Here is a 19,854-nt window from a genome sequence, read left to right as displayed (position 1 = left end):
GGTTTAGAGGGAGATGGAGTTGGTTGATTCTGCTCTCTCTCCCCCCCCCCCCCCCCCCTCTCTCTCTCTCTCTCTCTCTCTCTTTCTCTCTCTCTTTCTCATATATGATATATTACCGTGTAAGTCAAACCAGGCCATTCCTGATCTTTTTTTTTTTAATCTGTGACCCATGAAATATCTTAAATCTTGTGAATTTCTTCCCCCACATCATTTGGTATAATTTCTATGTGTTCACACTTGGATGAAAAGGAGATATTGTTTAGACAGTGCAAAAATCGACTTGCACATATATTATGTATGGTAATGGTTATGTGATGTTTGAGTAAAACAGTATAGATTTGGGTATCGATTCAGCCTTTGCAGACCGAAATAAAATCTGTAACAAGTTAAATCAGGCCACACATATCAAAACGTTTTAAGAGAGCTGATATTTGCATATTAGTGTGTGCGGCTGTGCATTTTGTTTTACTTGGCAATCTGTCTTAGTTTTGTTAGTTCAGTCAATTCACTGTCAATTCAATCTAAAATTTGTTTAAGTTTTCGACAAGCACATGTACATGATATCACATTGTCTGATATCAGAGAATAAGGTAAGCAAAACAATGTAAAATGATTAATTTTGGAACCTTATAGCATGGCTCGACACTAACTTTTTTGTTTGGTGGCCCGATGGGGCCACTAAAATCCTAAATTTCAAATTTTTGGTGGCCCGAGAGAAAAATTTGGTGTCCCTCCAAAAAACAATAAAAAACAGTAAAAGTTCTTTTTTTTAATGAGTCAAATATTCAAGTTTTATGATAGTAAGAATTAGAAGTTGGACATATCTACTCATAAATAAACTTCAACAAACTTGCAATACTCACTCTCAGGCACTCATTCAGTCCTTTTCATCCATCCTTTAAACAAATTTAACTGCTAATTTCCGGCGCAAAAAGTTACGAATTTATTGACATACTTTTCAAAAAATTTTGGTGGCCCGAGGCGGGCCACCAAATTTGCCCTTTTTAAAAATTTGGTGGCCCGACTTTCATTTTTGGTGGCCCCGGGCCACCGGGCCACCGTTAGTGTCGAGCCCTGCTTATAGTAATTATACATTGTCATGGAAAACTGAAGAGTTCAAAATGAAGTAAACAATAATCGTGCGAAGTTCGAAAAATTGAAGGAGCACTGAAAAAAACCCCAATGCTTGTACAGTATAGAATGTGGGCCCCTCTGGAAAAAAACATCAATAGAAAAATAAGTTATAGCACAGAATTTAAAAAGGGGGGTCTGGAATTCCACTGAAAAGACAGAGTAACAAACAGACAGACAGACAGACAGACAGACACAGACACTCGCACACGCACACACACACGCACGAATGAACATAAAACGAGACTAGGAAAAAAATAACACTTACTAAAGGAAAGACTATGGAACAAGACTTGTTTTGACTTGCTCTGTTTTATAAACTTAACTGACATTTTTTTTTAATAGTTAATCTATCAAAGGTATGCATGTTACAGCACATGGTCAGCTACTCACAGGGGCTTTTTCCTTTCTTACTGCTTCCCTCACCAATGGCATTGTCTGTGTATGTAGTCATACCGCCACGTTATTTCTCATTGTATGCTGTCTGGGAACTTCTTATATTTGTATCTCATCTTGTACCTTCTTACAATGCTTTGTGCAAAATAAATTAAACTGAAACTAAACTGAAACTAAACTGAACATAACAATTAAGACTGCAGAGAAAGCGATCTTCGTCAGTGATTTCAGTAACGTCAGCAACTTCAGGAATTAGTTACTGTACATAAAGGGACTGCAAATTACAAGCTAAGGGTTTCAGCCGTCCGCACCATTCCCAACATCTTTTCTTTCATACAGTAAAGTCACATTGTATATGATTGTAGTTCCTTGCGCAACATTTCCTTTTATTATCTGAAATGAGGTACATGTATATTGATTTCGTATAATTATGTGTATGTGTATAATTTCATACTGTAGTTGCATTTTTGTTTGAAATTAAATAATTGAAAGGAAATTGAATATTCAAAAAATGAAATGGAATGGAAATATTCAGTCAGTCACACACTCACCCTCACACACTTTTTAATGTTTATCAAGATTTCATTCAAATCATAATGTAATCATCATACAGCGACATTGATTCACAGTCATGTGGTCGACCTTATGAAAAAAAGGAGTCCATAAAATATACAAATCACGCAATACATGAAAAACACACATCATACCCCTTCCTCCCCCAAACACACATACCCACACTCATGTGATCTTTGACGACAGGATGTCCTGGGGTTCCCGTTCTGTTGTACTTTAGCAAAGTTCTTATAAACAGTTTGCCTAAAAGTGCACCTGACTCGACTGTCTGACTTTGAGAAGCGTCTCGAGACTTCTGCCATAGTGCTTTGACACTACACTGCAAAAAGTCCGATGTTAAATAGTGAACACCGAGCTGGTGTTAAATTATCGGTGCTCATTTATGGTGTTAAATTAACACCTCCAGGTGTCATTTCCAAATTTTAAACTGTTTTTTTGAAGAGTTGCTTAGTAACTGCACTTCTTGTTGATTTTTGATTTAAACAAGACGATCAAGAATTTTACATTAAAATACTAGATTTTAGAAAAAATGTGAAAATAAATTTACACCAAAGTAACACCAGCTGGTGTGGTCTCTTATTGAAGCTGGACGGGTGTTAAACCATTGATATTAACACCAACAAATATCAAATCAACACCATGTGGTGTCATTTTTGAATTAACACCAGTACAGTGTCAAAATAACACCAGGTACAGTGTCAAATTAACACCACGAAGTGTCAGGTGAACACTTTTCAACATCATCACAGTGCATTTTTAACACCTGTGGGTGTGGTCCTTTATTGAAGTTTGATCGGCGTTAGATTTAACACCCGTGGTGTTAAATCTAACACCGATGTTTTTACAGTGTACACACTTTCTTCCACCAAGAAATATTGCGACTGCAGGGCAAACTGAGGACGCGCCATTATGTTTGTCTTATATGCTTATGCTTATATGTGATGCCTGCCAAGTCATGCAAGCCTTTGAAGCACCAGCATTATACATACGATCGCAAGCCTCTTAAAAGCTGTCATTCTTGGTGATTAATTTGCCCTACTCGGTGCTTATTTGAAGATTGCTACGTCAGGCAAGGCTTGGGAACACAAGCTGACATAAAAAGACGAAAGCCTATTATGAGACTGTGATTGTTGTCAGTTGTCTATTTGAACCAAGCCATCATTTCGTAATGAACATTTCTGTAAGATTGTGCGATTTCACATGTAACGTGAAAATTGATACTTTGACAGTTCACCAAGCAGTTCAGTTGTTTGGTTTCCGCCATTTACATGGCATCAGCCAGAATAATGATATCAGGTCTTCTGTATCCAGGGTAGCCTCTTCAGTATTGCCACTGCTCTTCCAGATGGTCCTGCCATTACTACTACCCTAGCGTTGCCAGGTACCCATTTGTACACTTGGGTCGAGAGGGACATGGTGGGTAAAAACATCTTGTCCAAGGACGTAGGCAGCTGGGCGGTAATATCGAACTCGGTTCCTCCGATTGGGAGTGGGGAGTCTTGTCCGCTGTGCCATATAGCGCCCCACGAATATCATATCGAATGAATAACATTTTGTTGTGGCTCTGCATCGGTGTACTTACATTGTTTTACTCATTGCGTTCGGTTGTCCTCTAACTTAATGACATTCAAAAATAAAACGACCATGCATGTACTCACGTGATTGTTCGTTTTATTTTTCTCTTTCGATCACGACCAAGCCATTCCTTGTTAAGTGAAGTACATGTACATAATTATATTGCATCACGACCAGACTGCTATTATATTGATCGCGTGTCCACGCTTCTCGTAATGCATTGCTTATTAGAATCCAGTAAATTGAGTATATTTGCATTCTCTAGTCCTTTTATGACCCCAAATCATATCCCGGTTGTGGCAATCTTTCTCCTGAATTGTTTACTTACTATGCTACACTCACAAAGAAATCACTCATTAATTTTGTTGCTTGTTTAATCATTTCTGTTGATTTTACTTTAATATTCGTACGTGTCTTCTGAGATGATCAGCTAGTAAACTGAGTATTGTTTTACAGTTGCTAGATATAACACTTCTTAAAGATAGGATGTCGATTTTCCTATAGTATGTCAATCTATGAATGGCCAATTACTTTGATGTCCTTGATGCAACTATTTACAAAATCTTTCATGAGTCCAGCTCAAGTCAATTGACTTTAACATTTCCACACCTGCTTCAAATCTACCGTACCCTTCCATAGTGTTATGTTCTTTGATGTTGTATGCTCATGTCGTCTAATATCAAAGGAGTCGGTGTTTTCTGTGCACCTGTTAGCCTCAGAAATCAGATCTTTGGCTAACCATAATTCTTTTCTAATCATTACGGGACTAATGTTGAATGAGTTTTTTTTTTAATAGGAAAATAACAGTAGCGCTTTATCTCTTATATCCTTAACCTTTTGTTTGCTTTGAGTGCCCGAGAGATTCTCATAGCATTGTATACACTATCCAAAGTCCTTGACACAATAAGGCTTAAATTCATTAAAGGGATGGTATAGTTTTGGTTGAGATGAAAATTCATGAAGTTCTAACTTTTTTCGAGGTTATTATAAACCCCTTTATACGAAATATCAAAGAGCATACAATTCTACAATTCTAAGAGGGATTCAAAGTATACCTGATTAAAATCAATTTTGAAATGGCTGAGCGAAAGTGGTCTTTATAAAAGGTGGGATCCAGCTTTTATAAGGACCACTTTGTTTTACTTTATTTTTCGATATCTCAGCCATTTCAAAACCGATTTTAATCAAATAAACCTTTAATTCCGCTTAGAATTGTAAATGATCTTTAATAGTTCATAGAAGTGGTTTGTAGCAAATATCGAAAAAGTAAATAACCTGAATTCCAATCTCAACCAAAATGATACCATCCCTTTTTATGTCGTATGCCTTATTGCTATTTAGTGTTACTTACATCATAGGACTGTCCACGGCCTATCATTCTTTATCTTTTTAAAGCAGGATCGAGTTCGCTGATGTTGCATTGAACTTTGAGATAATAACGGATCTCACTTACCCGCGGTTAAATATTTTCATGTCGATTTATACGTTTTATTTATGGTTTGAATGTTTTTGATATTATAATCTTTATTGTGCGTAGGTATTGCCAAACACAATATTTTTCTTCCCGTTCAATGTTTCGTCCTCGATGGGCGTTGCCTTGCTATCACGATCCTTTGGCGATAAGTTTTTGTTTCGGGGTTATGAGATCAGTCACGACTACACTCTTGCAAGGTTTTATCGACCTACATGTTTGACATCTCCTTGATTAGGAGGGAATTATGTGATATTTAAAAAGAGCAAACATGAACAAATTGCCCCGAGCAGGTTGAAGATCGACCATAAAAAGAAAAAAAAAGAAAAGAAAAGGAAGAAGAGTCCTTCCGACCGCCTCGGTTTGGAAGAAACTGACTAAACAGATTATGGAGAATGAAATCCAAATATATAACATGTGGATTGATGGAATGCAGCAATATCAGTAGAAGTTTCAGGAAAATCGGACAATCCGTTTGGAAGTTATGAATCTTTTAAAATTTTGATGCAGCCACGGATAGATGAGAAGATTACTGCACTTGTTTTTGTTGTTGTTTTTGTTTTGTTTTTTAATTTTTGGCTTGGTTTATTTCTGCATTCAAGCAAATATATCTCAACACCAATGCCACAGATGCAAACAATGACAAATGAAATCATTATTATTATAACAAAATATTACACAAGTAGATTGACATTTAGGCAACACTGTCATCCTATCAACTTATCATACAACATAAGTGAGATGAGAATATTGCAGATTTTTGTCCAGTACAAATGTTCCAGTTACACACAGCAAACGATGAATAGTAATATGAAATCCTATTGTTCTTTCGTTTATAATGTCCCTCTACTGCAGACTTTTGGTCAAGGGATCATGATCTACGTTTTATCAGTTCACGCTTTAAAGGGGATGGCTAGTAACTGATCAGTGGGAATCAGTGGGAATGCTGGGGGATGATTGTTCCAATCCTTGTGGGATTCATTTAAGAGTACATTATATATATATATTGTTGTGTTTCCAGGTTAGCATGCCTGTATATACAGTGACGGGGTGATTAAACTGCATATTGCTTTAATATGAGACCATTCTGAAGCAAATAATTTTCACACAACAATAGATATATAATGTACTCTTAAATGAATCCCACAAGGATTGGAACAATCACCTCCAGCATTCCCACTGATTCCAACTGATCAGTTACTAGCCATCCCCTTTAAATAAACGTTCAGGTTTCAAAGTCCTTTATCTAATCTGTATTGTGCACATGAACGGATTCCTCGTTATGAAGTTGGAAGATGTTCTAAATTGGACTTGGCATGTGTGCCCTATATGTTGCTAACATGCTTGGAAACGTACCAAGGGGGTACAGTAAGTGTATCAACGGTGAAAATTTGAGTTCATACTTGTATAGTTGTATAGGCACATGATGAGGTACTCATATCAGTACAGTATGCGTATAGCGCTTGTGACGCCACTAAGAAACCAAGAACAATTTTTTCCAACAACCATCAACACGTATATGAATCACCATCAATAATCTCATCACTGTCAATTCAACTCAATTCAAATTAATTTATTTCCGTCAACAACAAAAAGTAATACAGAGTACAAAGTATGCATTTTCTTTTTTAATTCATGATATTGAGCCTTTTGGAAAAAAAAGACAAATCGTGAAAATATATATATGTATATATATATATATATATATATTATACATGTATATATATATCAGGAAAACGATCCACACTTTGTAATAGAAATTAACAATGCACACTGCAATAGAAATTGTCGATATCATTGTATCATTACTGATCAATGTTAACACTTAAGTATGCGTATTCCAAATCCCTATAGTATCATATGAATCGGATAGATTAGATATCTTGTTTTCTAAAACTTACAAGTTGATTTGCTTCAACTTCTGCTCATTCCATCACAGCTGTTAAGTTATGAAATAAAATCTTCTTTGGAAGAACATTCGGTCCTGGACTCTAAAAATTTTCCATCCCCATTTAAAAGCTCACAGGTTCTTCCTCAGAGGAGTTTATGTAGGTGTCAACATTAACAGTAGGTTAATCTTATGCCTGTATACGTACTGGTCTGGTAATCATAATCATGACAAGGAATCGCCTTCCAAATTTACAATTTCTGTTTGGAAATCCTTATATGATGCCCTAAATACATTCATGCATTCACACTATGCATGGAATAATCCTTTAATAGTCTATTTGATAATGATGCAGTCTATTCAAGGAGTTTAGATGAAACACATGAAATGTCTAAAAATAATCAACAAATTCAGGTTTTCGCATTGGACGATCATTATAGGCATATACCTTTGATATGTTTCATCTACCATAAGCAGTCAGGCCCAGGCGCAGAAAACTGCGCCTCCCACCAGGCGCAGAAAACTGCTACTTTGGGGTTATCCGCCCGAGCGCCGAGCAAGTGTGCCCGCTACAATCGATTCTCGTAGTTTCTGCGAACAGTCGGTTCCGTTGGTACCGTCTGTGTACCAGGCGCTCGTTACTGTTTCCTACATCTCTCTCCCTCCCACCCCCCCCCCCCCATCCTCCCAGCCTGTTCCACTGATGTGCAGTGCTCTACGTATGCAAGACAGTCAAAGTGACAGGTCTTGAACGTCCTTAGAATAAAAAACACGATAGTATACCATGTATATTGCACTGTATCACCATCTGTCGAAATGCGGCATTCGTCATAAGGCATATCACAGAGCCACACGCTCTCACAAACAGACGCCATGCACAGAATAAAGATGTAGCTCTCACCACATTGACCATACTTAGCTCATTCATATTCAAAGAAATATGCTAGTAAGAATGAAAAGTAGGAGTAATTGTGATTACCTTGTTGTAAAGCTGTTATGCTGCCTTTAATTGCAAAATCATCTGCAAATAACTCTGATAACTCTGGTAAAACTATGGGATCTGTAATATAACTCTGTCTCTCTGGAATCTCATCTAAAACTGCAGTGTGACAGCCTTTCATACCCACCGCATAGCCCCTGCCTCTGTTCTTTGCCCATGGTCAGTTCAACACCAGGGAGGTACAGGCCCCACAGAGATGTGAGGCTCGCACTTTCACAAAACGTTCTTTGTTTTAAACTGCTGCCCAATGTTTACATATAACACCGATAAGAACCCAACCTGCCGGGGAGAGTACCAGGCAGAAGAGAGAGGGGGAAACAGATGATGTGTTAAGACATGAGAGGTGGTGTGCTGGGGGAGAGAAAGGGAAAGAGTGCCCCTACCAGCTGTTTAAGATAACAATTCTGTTACACTATTCAATTGCCTGTTGCGCAAGGCTAATAAGACAGCAAACCGTTGGTCATTCAAAAAACATTTACCTAATTATGTATTCCGACCAGAATTACTCCAGTTGTCAAGGTTTTTTTCCCCTAGAAAGGATTCCTATGCAAGATCAGGTATTTGGCTTACTACAGATGAAAAATCAGAAAAGTGTCAGGGTTCAATTTTTGCTACAAAATTAGTATCGATTTGGTGTCTTCATCACCAAAATTTTCCCCATGCCTTTTACACTATGAGCATCGCGTTGCATGATGGGTATTGTCATTATCATATTCATGATAGCAGAATTCGGCTCTTTTCGACAGGCGCAGTTTTCTGCGCCTGTGCCTGACTGATAAGTGTAGAAGTATATATCGCCTGATTTGGCTTGCACTATGTTGATTTGGTCAGGAGTCAGTCATGATACCTCAGGCCTGCATATTGGTTGTTTCATGTAAATCATGATTGCATCCTAAAGAACACAATCCCGAACAGTGTTACCTTTCTCTCAAAGATTCATCCAATCAGTTTTTAATGACGACAGGAGTGTCTAAGTGATTTGTATGTGTGTACACTAAATTCTTGGTGTATGCGGTATGTATGTGTTTGTGTGTTACAAACGGTGACACTACAAAATGACGCGTCTAGGAAAAGAAACTGTGCTCCCTATCAACTCTCGACTAACCTCAATCTTCTGCTTCTTTTCTTTTCTTTTCTGTATTCCTCAGTACCTGGAGATGCGGTTCAACCGACCGACAAGGATCCTGGGAACGTTGGTTTTCTTTGCTCAAATGGTGAGTTTGGGAAGTCAAAGCACTTTACCGTATGTCCCCCATTCAAGTGATAAACTTGGAAGAATCAGACTCATGACATGCTTTACAACAATCCACATTTCTCTGTGTCCGCTTAACCAAATTGAATAGGGTTTTCTGCAAAATAGAGATAAAATGTTATATTTTAAGACCCTAGAGTAGCATTCAGACGGTTTAATCATATTGGATGTTATCAATGCAAAAATCCGATTGTAATTTTTTTGGGACATTCTGTACACATTTGAACGGTGCTAACAATATTGGTTTGGACAATTATAGTAGATGTGTCAAGAACCAGCGAATCTGTAATGAAAAATTACGAGTATTACTTCAGCTGTACAAGTTGACGACATGATTTGACAAGAAATGACCTGTCTTAATTGTTATTGTTTTTAATGATGTTCTCCATGTAGCTTGAATAGAGGCTAGTGTTATGACTTATATCATCACTGCGTGTGAGGCTTATTCCTACTGGAAAGAACACAATGTCCCACAGTGTGTTCACATTGTGTTCACATAGTCGACTGTGTGAAAACTCGAAGCGGATTTTACGCTGTGAAGCGGATTTTACGCTGTGACGTGGTTTTTCACACAAAGTTTACATAGTAATGATCTGTTTTACACAATAGATACTGATGATTTACACTGTGTTTACATTGTTAAGATGCTCAAATTTAACATCGTGAAGAGATTTCACACAGAGTTCACACTGTGTTCACATTGTTTTCCACATTGTGTTTTACACTGTGAGACACTGTGTTCCTTCCAGCATGGACACCATGATCTGTGGATTCACAGTGGATTCAAAGTCTTTGCTGATATCACAACAAGTGACTCAAAACAGTCGAAATTTAGTGCAAAACATGGCATTCCAGATATCAGGATTGGGGGATGGTTTTGATAGTCAACAATGAGTCACAGTGATTATGCTTTAGTCAAAATACCTAGAAGCACTACTGATGGATTGACAAAACAGAACACTAAACAGCCACAAACCAAAGCAAACAAACCAATAACTAGGATGGAACAGTAGTACACGGGAAAGACAGGCGACGCAGTGTAAGCGAACGGAAAGTCTGTATCGCCCACCTCATTGAATAATAGTAACTCTTCAAGTACACATGCCCTTTGCTCTAACCCTTATTCTGCTCACTTCTGTCTTCTTCCTACACTTGATCTGATACAAAGACTCCTCGAGAAAGATAACACGATAGTGGCTAGGAGGACACAGTGTAACTAGAGAGGGGCCGTCAAAGGCGGCAGACCCACGCCTAAGTACAAAGTCGGGGTAAACATAATGTGCATTCGGTCATCTACCAGAATTCGGCCACTTAATTGCCAGTGTGCTTTATCACCAGCCAGTGAGTTCTACCAAAGATCGTACACTGAAGTGTACGATCTTTGGTTCTATAGTCACATCACACGCAAATCACATCATTACACATACGGTATTAACACTCATTCACGTACAGGAAAGTCCTTAAGTCTCCTCCAAAAATCCATCGAAAATCCCAAATTCCACCGTCAAAAGTGCAGAATCGGAACTTTTCCAAGCGCGCGCGAATTAAGTCCAGTTTTAAGAGTATTGTCTACGCGACGGGTCGCGGAAAAAGCGCTAAAAATCGAGAAATACGCCGTTTTCTTGCGGGATATTTTGATTATAGCAAGCCGAGAGTGTGATGATATCAAAGGTCGTATGAGTGTACGATCTTTGATGGTATCCACAAAAGCAAAAAAGAAAAACAAAATTTACGTATCCCCTAGGCAATTACCCCTATGATTAGTGTCTACGGGAATTATTCAATGCAAGGGTTGAATGCAAATGTCTACTGCACCAGTATTCGGCCACCAACGAGCGCCGCAACGTCCCCGGTGCAATTTTGCACCAACAGTGTAGAGCGCGATGCATTTTCAGCGGCCTTGCACACGCATTGACATTGAGCACGCATATCGTGCAGTGTGACTGCGACCGAGCAAAATGCTCCTCCAACGAAAAAAACAATCAATGTTAATTTGAAAAATCATCAAATATCAAAGGTCGTATGAGTGTACGATCTTTGATGGTATCCACAAAAGCAAAAAGGAAAAACAAAATTTACGTACCCCCTAGGCAATTACCCCTATGATTAGTGTCTACGGGAATTATTCAATGCAAGGGTTGAATGCAAATGTCTACTGCACCAGTATTCGGCCACCAACGAGCGCCGCAACGTCCCCGGTGCAATTTTGCACCAACAGTGTAGAGCGCGATGCATTTTCAGCGGCCTTGCACACGCATTGACATTGAGCACGCATATCGTGCAGTGTGACTGCGACCGAGCAAAATGCTCCTCCAACGAAAAAAACAATCAATGTTAATTTGAAAAATCATCAAATATCAAAGGTCGTATGAGTGTACGATCTTTGATGGTATCCACAAAAGCAAAAAAGAAAAACAAAATTTACGTACCCCCTAGGCAATTACCCCTATGATTAGTGTCTACGGGAATTATTCAATGCAAGGGTTGAATGCAAATGTCTACTGCACCAGTATTCGGCCACCAACGAGCGCCGCAACGTCCCCGGTGCAATTTTGCACCAACAGTGTAGAGCGCGATGCATTTTCAGCGGCCTTGCACACGCATTGATATTGAGCACGCATATCGTGCAGTGTGACTGCGACCGAGCAAAATGCTCCTCCAACGAAAAAAACAATCAATGTTAATTTGAAAAATCATCAAAATACGGGCCAGTTTGTGATGACGGAGAACGAACTTTCATAAATCTAGAAGGACATAGTCCCTCAAATAGGCCTAAACGTAAATTTCGGAATTCTTACGAACATTTGAGCAGCGAAGTCGGATCGTTGGGGAGTTTATGTGTTCGTATGGTAGCGGAAAATCGCAAAGTGAGAAACGAGACATTTTCGGAATGGTCACTATACCATGGGGTCAAAACTTCAAGGTCACACAGAATTTGCAAGGGTCAACCGATTATCACCAAAATCTAATCGATTCTTTCCTGTCATTATCCAAACATTCCCTGAACATTTCGTGCAAATCCGTTTACCCGTTCTCTTGTTATCTTGTACACAAACAAACAAACAAACAAACAAACAAAAAACCAAAAAAACAAACAAACAAACAAACAAACAAACAAAAAAACAAAAAAAACAAAAAACAAACAAACAAACAAACAAACTAGAGAGGGGCCGTCAAAGGCGGCAGACCCACGCCTAAGTACAAAGTCGGGGTAAACATAATGTGCATTCGGTCATCTACCAGAATTCGGCCACTTAATTGCCAGTGTGCTTTATCACCAGCCAGTGAGTTCTACCAAAGATCGTACACTGAAGTGTACGATCTTTGGTTCTACAGTCACATCACACGCAAATCACATAATTACACATACGGTATTAACACTCATTCACGTACAGGAAAGTCCTTAAGTCTCCTCCACAAATCCATCGAAAATCCCAAATTCCACCGTCAAAAGTGCAGAATCGGAACTTTTCCAAGCGCGCGCGAATTAAAGGACAAGTTCACCTTCATAAACATTAGGATTGAGAAAATGCAACAATATTAGAAGAACACATCAGTGAAAGTTTGAGGAAAATTGGACAATCGATGCAAAAGTTATGAATTTTTAAAATTTTTGTGATGGAACCGCTGGATGAGGAGACTACTACAGCTTGTGAGTCACATGCGTACAACAGGATAAAGAAAATGTAAAGAAAATTCAACATATTTTCACTTTTTTCGCATAATAAAAGAGCACTTGACTTGTCTCTTTCTAAAAGCAGGGGGAATAATATTACCCCTAACATTATGTCGGTAACGAGTCAAGGGAATATGTACTTTTTTCAAAAGATGGAATTTTGTGAAATTCTCTTTATATTTTCCTTATATTGTTGTACGCATGTGACATCTAAGTTATTCATACACTGCAGTAGTCTTCTCATCCAGCGGTTACTACACAAAAACTTCAAAAATTCATAACTTTTGAACGGGTTGTCCGATTTTCCTCAAACTTTCAATGACGTGTTCTCCTAATATTGCTACATTCTCTCAATCCTTATGTTTATGAGGGTGAACTTGTCCTTTAAGTCCAGTTTTAAGAGTATTGTCTACGCGACGGGTCGCGGAAAAAGCGCTAAAAATCGAGAAATACGCCGTTTTCTTGCGGGATATTTTGATTATAGCAAGCCGAGAGTGTGATGATATCAAAGGTCGTATGAGTGTACGATCTTTGATGGTATCCACAAAAGCAAAATAGAAAAACAAAATTTACGTACCCCCTAGGCAATTACCCGTATGATTAGTGTCTACGGGAATTATTCAATGCAAGGGTTGAATGCAAATGTCTACTGCACCAGTATTCGGCCACCAACGAGCGCCGCAACGTCCCCGGTGCAATTTTGCACCAACAGTGTAGAGCGCGATGCATTTTCAGCGGCCTTGCACACGCATTGACATTGAGCACGCATATCGTGCAGTGTGACTGCGACCGAGCAAAATGCTCCTCCAACGAAAAAAACAATCAATGTTAATTTGAAAAATCATCAAATATCAAAGGTCGTATGAGTGTACGATCTTTGATGGTATCCACAAAAGCAAAAAAGAAAAACAAAATTTACGTACCCCCTAGGCAATTACCCCTATGATTAGTGTCTACGGGAATTATTCAATGCAAGGGTTGAATGCAAATGTCTACTGCACCAGTATTCGGCCACCAACGAGCGCCGCAACGTCCCCGGTGCAATTTTGCACCAACAGTGTAGAGCGCGATGCATTTTCAGCGGCCTTGCACACGCATTGACATTGAGCACGCATATCGTGCAGTGTGACTGCAACCGAGCAAAATGCTCCTCCAACGAAAAAAACAATCAATGTTAATTTGAAAAATCATCAAAATACGGGCCAGTTTGTGATGACGGAGAACGAACTTTCATAAATCTAGAAGGACATAGTCCCTCAAATAGGCCTAAACGTAAATTTCGGAATTCTTACGAACATTTGAGCAGCGAAGTCGGATCGTTGGGGAGTTTATGTCTTCGTATGGTAGCGGAAAATCGCAAAGTGAGAAATGGGAAATTTTCGGAATGGTCACTATACCATGGGGTCAAAACTTCAAGGTCACACAGAATTTGCAAGGGTCAACCGATTATCACCAAAATCTAATCGATTCTTTCCTGTCATTATCCAAACATTCCCTGAACATTTCGTGCAAATCCGTTTACCCGTTCTCTTGTTATCTTGTACACAAACAAACAAACAAACAAACAAACAAACAAAAAAACAAACAAACAAACAAACAAACAAACAAACAAACAAACAAACAAACATACGGAACCCTTTACATAACCCCCTGCCGATTTTCATCGGCGTGGGTAACAAACATACGGAACCCTTTACATAACCCCCTGCCGATTTTCATCGGCGTGGGTAAATATGATCTGATTGCTTACCGTGTTGGATTGATTCACACACGGATATCACATTTGGGCCATTGAGTCAACACCCAACAATCGTCTACGCTATTTAGCGTATAAATCGCAGACCGCCCGATCATATATTCACAGATGATGAACGACAACTTGGCAGTGTATAGTGTTACAGGTTACAGGTTCGAGTGACGAGAACTTATATGCTTATGGTCGCCTGGAAATTTATAGACAGAGTGGATAATTATAAAACCTTCTCCCATCCTAAAATTTTGCTAATCGATTACATTCACGAATATCACGAATATCGGTGATATGTTAACTTTAAATGCAAGTTAATGGTAATGCTAAAAGATCCCCTTACGATTCTAAAGGAAATCCAATTTACACGAATACCATTCATTATAAGGGATGCGAGAACTCCAGCAGAGAAAGAATGAGAAGAGAAATAAAGAGAATTAGACAGAAAGATCGCAGAACTGACACTGAATAATGGGCCCAATGACCATGGACCAGGGACTATATAGATATGGCGGCACGTGAAATGAATTTAAGGGCTTTTTACACTTGTAAATTTTTGCTTAGCCCCGGACCAACGGTGGGGCTAAGGGGGGGGGGGGGGGGGGGGCCTTAGCCCCACCGTTGGTACGGGACTATCCTTAGCCCACTTTCTGTTTACACTCGTTTTTGCCAAAGTGGGCTAGCCCCACCGATAGTACGGTACTATCTGGCCCTGCAAAATAGCAGGGGTTAGCACCGCAATTGCGGTGCCAAGCAAGTGAGTGTAAACAGAACGAAAAAATAATCCTGGGCTAAGCAACGGAGACGAAGTCCGACCCTCACTGACCAATCAGAAACGAGGTAATCAAGTGCTGCCGGTGCGTGCGTGTACGTGTACAGTACACAGCGTAATTATGAATATTCATGTGGTTTGGAAAGTCCGGGGCTAAGAAATACGAGTGTAAAAAGGTCAGTTTTCTCCTTAGCCCCGGACAAGAGATAGTACGGGACTAATTGGCGAGTGTAAAAAGCTGAAAAAATTGGTACGGGACTAACGATAGTCCTGGGTCAGAGAAAGTCCGGGGTTAAGAAACACAAGTGTAAAAAGCCCTATTGACTCTAAACATTCGAACCGTTTGAATGGTAGTCAGATTTTCCTCAAACTTTGTCTGAGTGTTTCATTAATCTTTCTGTAGTCGATGATATCAATGTTTAGGGAAAGTGTCCCACCGTCTCCCCCATGTCAATATATTAGTTGTACAATAATTATTCTTGATAACAAATCGAGCATGATCAACCAGGTGCTACCACTGATGCTGCTTTAACATGTTAAAAAGTCAAGTTGTTCTTATACGCAATAAATTCATTATTTGACAAAATCCTCTTCCCAGTAAAATATCATCATTACTCCATACATACCTCAAAAATATCTCTGCTCTTCTCATAAGCGCTTTCTTTCTCAAAAGCGCCAACTTCATCCACCAGTTCAAATGGAGATCACTAGTTTTTTTTTTATCACAGAACAAACTTTGTGGAATAATTGCTATGTTGACAATATGATAATAATGATGATGATAATACTACTAATAATAATCATAATAATAATCATGATAATAATAATAATAATGATAATAATAATAATAATAATAATTATTATTATTATCATCTTTACTACTACTACCACTGCTATATTATTATCAAGATCATGATTGTTGTTGTTATGATTACTATCGTTATGTTGTTGTTTGTTTTTTTTTTTTACTTTCCATCAGATCCTGTATCTCGGTATAGTTGTCTACGCTCCTGCCTTAGCTCTCAATCAAGGTGAGTCTTGGCGTCTATTTTGTCGCCTTGAAATTCACCCTTAAGTAGATACTGACAGTAGGTCTCTTTCCTTGAGAATGACGGAACATGGGTATGCAGTGTGGATTTTGTGTTCAGAGATTAATGTTTAAAGGTTATCGACTCATGTTTTGCAGTGAGAAGTATACGGTAGAATTTGCTCGTGTAGACACTGTGAGGCTCGTAATACAAAAGCATGTTGAGATTCTCTACTAGTTGTTCTAACAATACTGTGCACATTTTAACAACTTGTTAATTAGTGACGACCATTGTAGTTGTAATTCACGCTAACTGTATTCCAGAATATATGGAAGAGTATCAAATGGGAAAGGCGTCGCCATTATTAAAGACACATGTATGAAAAATAGTAAGGTGTGCGGTTCTTCTTTCGTATCAAAGATCTTTCATTTCTTTCACGAGCAACAGAGCAATAGGTTACGTTTCTATACACTTTCTCTGAATTTGTAAAATTCTGTCAATTGTCAGTATTTGATACAGAGTATTTGTTACCGTGGCTCACTTGAGTCTGTTCGTCTCGTAAACAAAACAAGCCTCGTTCTTCTTTAGCTTTTAAGCGCTAACCGTGTGAAAACATGTTGATTTACAGCACAGTCTATTTCGTTCAATGTTTGATTAGACTATGTTTTCCGTTCCATTTGAAACGTATGAAGAGTTTGTTCGCAAAAACCGATAAGTCCATTTTTGAAGATTTTAAGTACGGATTCTGTCATAGAGTACAAAATAATACCTTTTAAATGATATATTGGTCACTACATATAAAGGTATACATTTTTGAAGTAATGGTCAGAAGAAGCAAAACAAATTTTATTATCCTCTTTATTTTTCTTGACCTTTAATCGCAAATATCTCCATTTGGCAAATATGGACTTATCGGTTTTTGCAAACAAACTCTTCGTATTTCCTTCCTCATCTTGTCAATGTAGTCACTGGTTTGAACCTGTGGGGATCTGTTATGGCTATTGGTCTTGTGTGCACTTTCTACACAACGATCGTAAGTTATTTGCAGTTGTTAATGAATGTCGTGCTTTTTTTTGCGTCGTCTATAGTTGTTATATTTAGCAGATGTAGAGTTTCGTCACCTTTTATTGCATTTCGCCATGCTAGTATTTGCCATCAAAAGATAAGATGCATTATACGTGTAGTCAGTAGCAGAGGGAGTGAAAGCATGGTTAAATGAATGAATCTAAAGTGAAGTAAAAGTTACAAGGAGAAGAAAATCGAAATTGAACCAGCCCTATATGAAAGACGTAATAAATACATACATGGAGTAACTATTCATTGTGTCATGTAGGAACGTGCTCAACGCAAATAAACTGTATCTCTTACATCATCGAGGTTTACTACTCTTTTCTCTTGTTTATCGTCATCGTTGAGTCGGATTATACATTTTTTTTTTAAGTCTTACCGTTAGAAAGGTTCATTAAGCAAATGATGCTACAACGCTAAAAAGAAAAATAAATAAATAAAAGAATTCGAATAATATATCTCACTCAATTTACGACTATTTTCACTTCATCTCTAAACGAAATATGAAATTATCATGTTATGAATCTTATGGATAATCAATCGAACAGTTTAAATTCTTTGAATTATATAGATGTTATGAAAATACGATGTCGTCTCCAGTTGTTTGTTACGTTGTTGTTTTTGGTTTTTCTTCCAACCAACACAGGGTGGGATGAAGGCCGTGTTGTGGACCGACGTCTTCCAGGTCACCGTCATGATGTCGGGTTTCCTGGCCGTCATCATCAAGGGTTCCATGGAGGTCGGCGGCCTCGACAAGGCCTGGCAGATTTGTGAGGAAGGAGGAAGGATTGACTTCTGGGAGTACGCTAATTTTCTGACATTTTTTCTTTCATTTAGTTGAGCACAAATTGCCTAGTTCTGTTTGGCAATGTAATGCCTTCTTTATCAGATTTCCCTTAATATCTACAATGTTGATTAGTTCCACTTTCTACTTTTTGTTTTTGCACATCAACATCCAGTTAATGAAACATAATTTATTAGAAATGTTGTAGAAAATCCGAATATGTTTGTTTGTTTGTTTGTTCATTTTCCATGTGAAAAGATGGCTGGATAGCCCATATTCAGGTATGCTATGCTGGTCTTCCATGGGCATGATGGGGTCCAGTTGGATGTGAGGCGGGACCACTTCACCGGGTTAAACACCCTGCTCTTTGCGATGAATGAATGAAGCGGGATCTTTTACGTGCATGAGTGTTGACTCTCACACACGGGACCTCCATTTTATGTCCTATCCGAGGGACAGAGTGTTCTACCTCTTGCTAGAGAGGGGACGGTATGATTACACACAACTTGATCAGTCCAGACTCGGGTTCGAATATCTCATCTTATCTCGTCCTGAATATCTCGATTTCGAATACATCATCAGCTCTCATTTTATTGGGTTTTTTTTTCACTTTGATTCTCTTTTAGCTTCAGCGTTGACCCAACCATCCGACACACCTTTTGGTCCGTCGTTGTTGGCGGGACCTTCACGTGGGGTAGCACGTACGGCGTGAACCAATCCCAAGTCCAGCGATATCTGACGTGTGGCAAGGAGCGCACCGCGCAGTGGTGGGTACCTGAGTACTGCAGTAGGATATTAATCTGCATGTTTAACTCGTAGTACGATGCCCTAAGTGAAAAGAAAAGTAAGAACAACAGCAGAAATCAAACAAAGAATAATAACAACAACAACAACAACAAAGGAAAAACAAATGTAATTCCTACCATGCTTGTCACTCACTCTCAAATTTGATCTCCTCTATGGCCCGAATTCACAAAGGTGGTACAATCTTTGTCCATTGTCTAAACCATGGACATGATGGACAAAGACCGTAGTTTTGTATGGGGTGCCAAGTGTCGCATGGCATATTTCGTTACGAAATCAGTCATTTCGTAACGAAATAGGCCATGCGACACTTGGCACCCCATACAAAACTACGGTCTTAGTTTTGTATGGGGTGCCAACTGTCGCATGGCATATTTCGTTACGAAATCAGTCATTTCGTAACGAAATAGGTCATGCGACACTTGGCACCCCATACAAAACTACGGTCTTTGTCCATGGTTTAAACCACGGACAAAGATTGTAGCACATTCGTGAATTCGGGCCTATAAGTCTGGGCCAAAGGGAAATGCGTGAGACAATTCATCGCCTTATTGTTTGAAAGCTCACGGAACATGGAGAAGACTGATCAGTCTTCTTTATTTTCATCCATATTATAAATGTCTCTGCGTCGTTCGAGAAGTCTTAAAGTATGGATCGTGTCTGTTTTTGTCGAGGACGATGGGTGATAA

The 19,854-nt window shown here is 38.8% G+C and overlaps 1 protein-coding gene across 1 annotated transcript in view; it reads left to right on the top strand.

Moving 5' to 3' along the window:
• The window catches only part of LOC139713819 (sodium-coupled monocarboxylate transporter 1-like), a 52,794-nt gene that overhangs the window by 17,477 nt on the left and 15,463 nt on the right, over window positions 1-19,854 (top strand). The window contains exons 2-6 of the mRNA XM_071625524.1: window positions 9,183-9,248; window positions 16,461-16,512; window positions 17,475-17,542; window positions 18,224-18,378; window positions 18,988-19,128. Coding sequence (XP_071481625.1) covers window positions 9,183-9,248; window positions 16,461-16,512; window positions 17,475-17,542; window positions 18,224-18,378; window positions 18,988-19,128 — 482 coding nt within the window. The remainder of the gene's footprint in view (window positions 1-9,182; window positions 9,249-16,460; window positions 16,513-17,474; window positions 17,543-18,223; window positions 18,379-18,987; window positions 19,129-19,854) is intronic.

The sequence above is a fragment of the Diadema antillarum genome, unplaced genomic scaffold (genome assembly GCF_040938485.1).
Source record: "Diadema antillarum isolate AM-2024a unplaced genomic scaffold, OU_Dant_1.0 seq00002072_RagTag, whole genome shotgun sequence".
NCBI classification, from domain to species: Eukaryota; Metazoa; Echinodermata; class Echinoidea; order Diadematoida; family Diadematidae; genus Diadema; species Diadema antillarum.
This window is presented reverse-complemented; position numbering and strand designations above follow the sequence as displayed.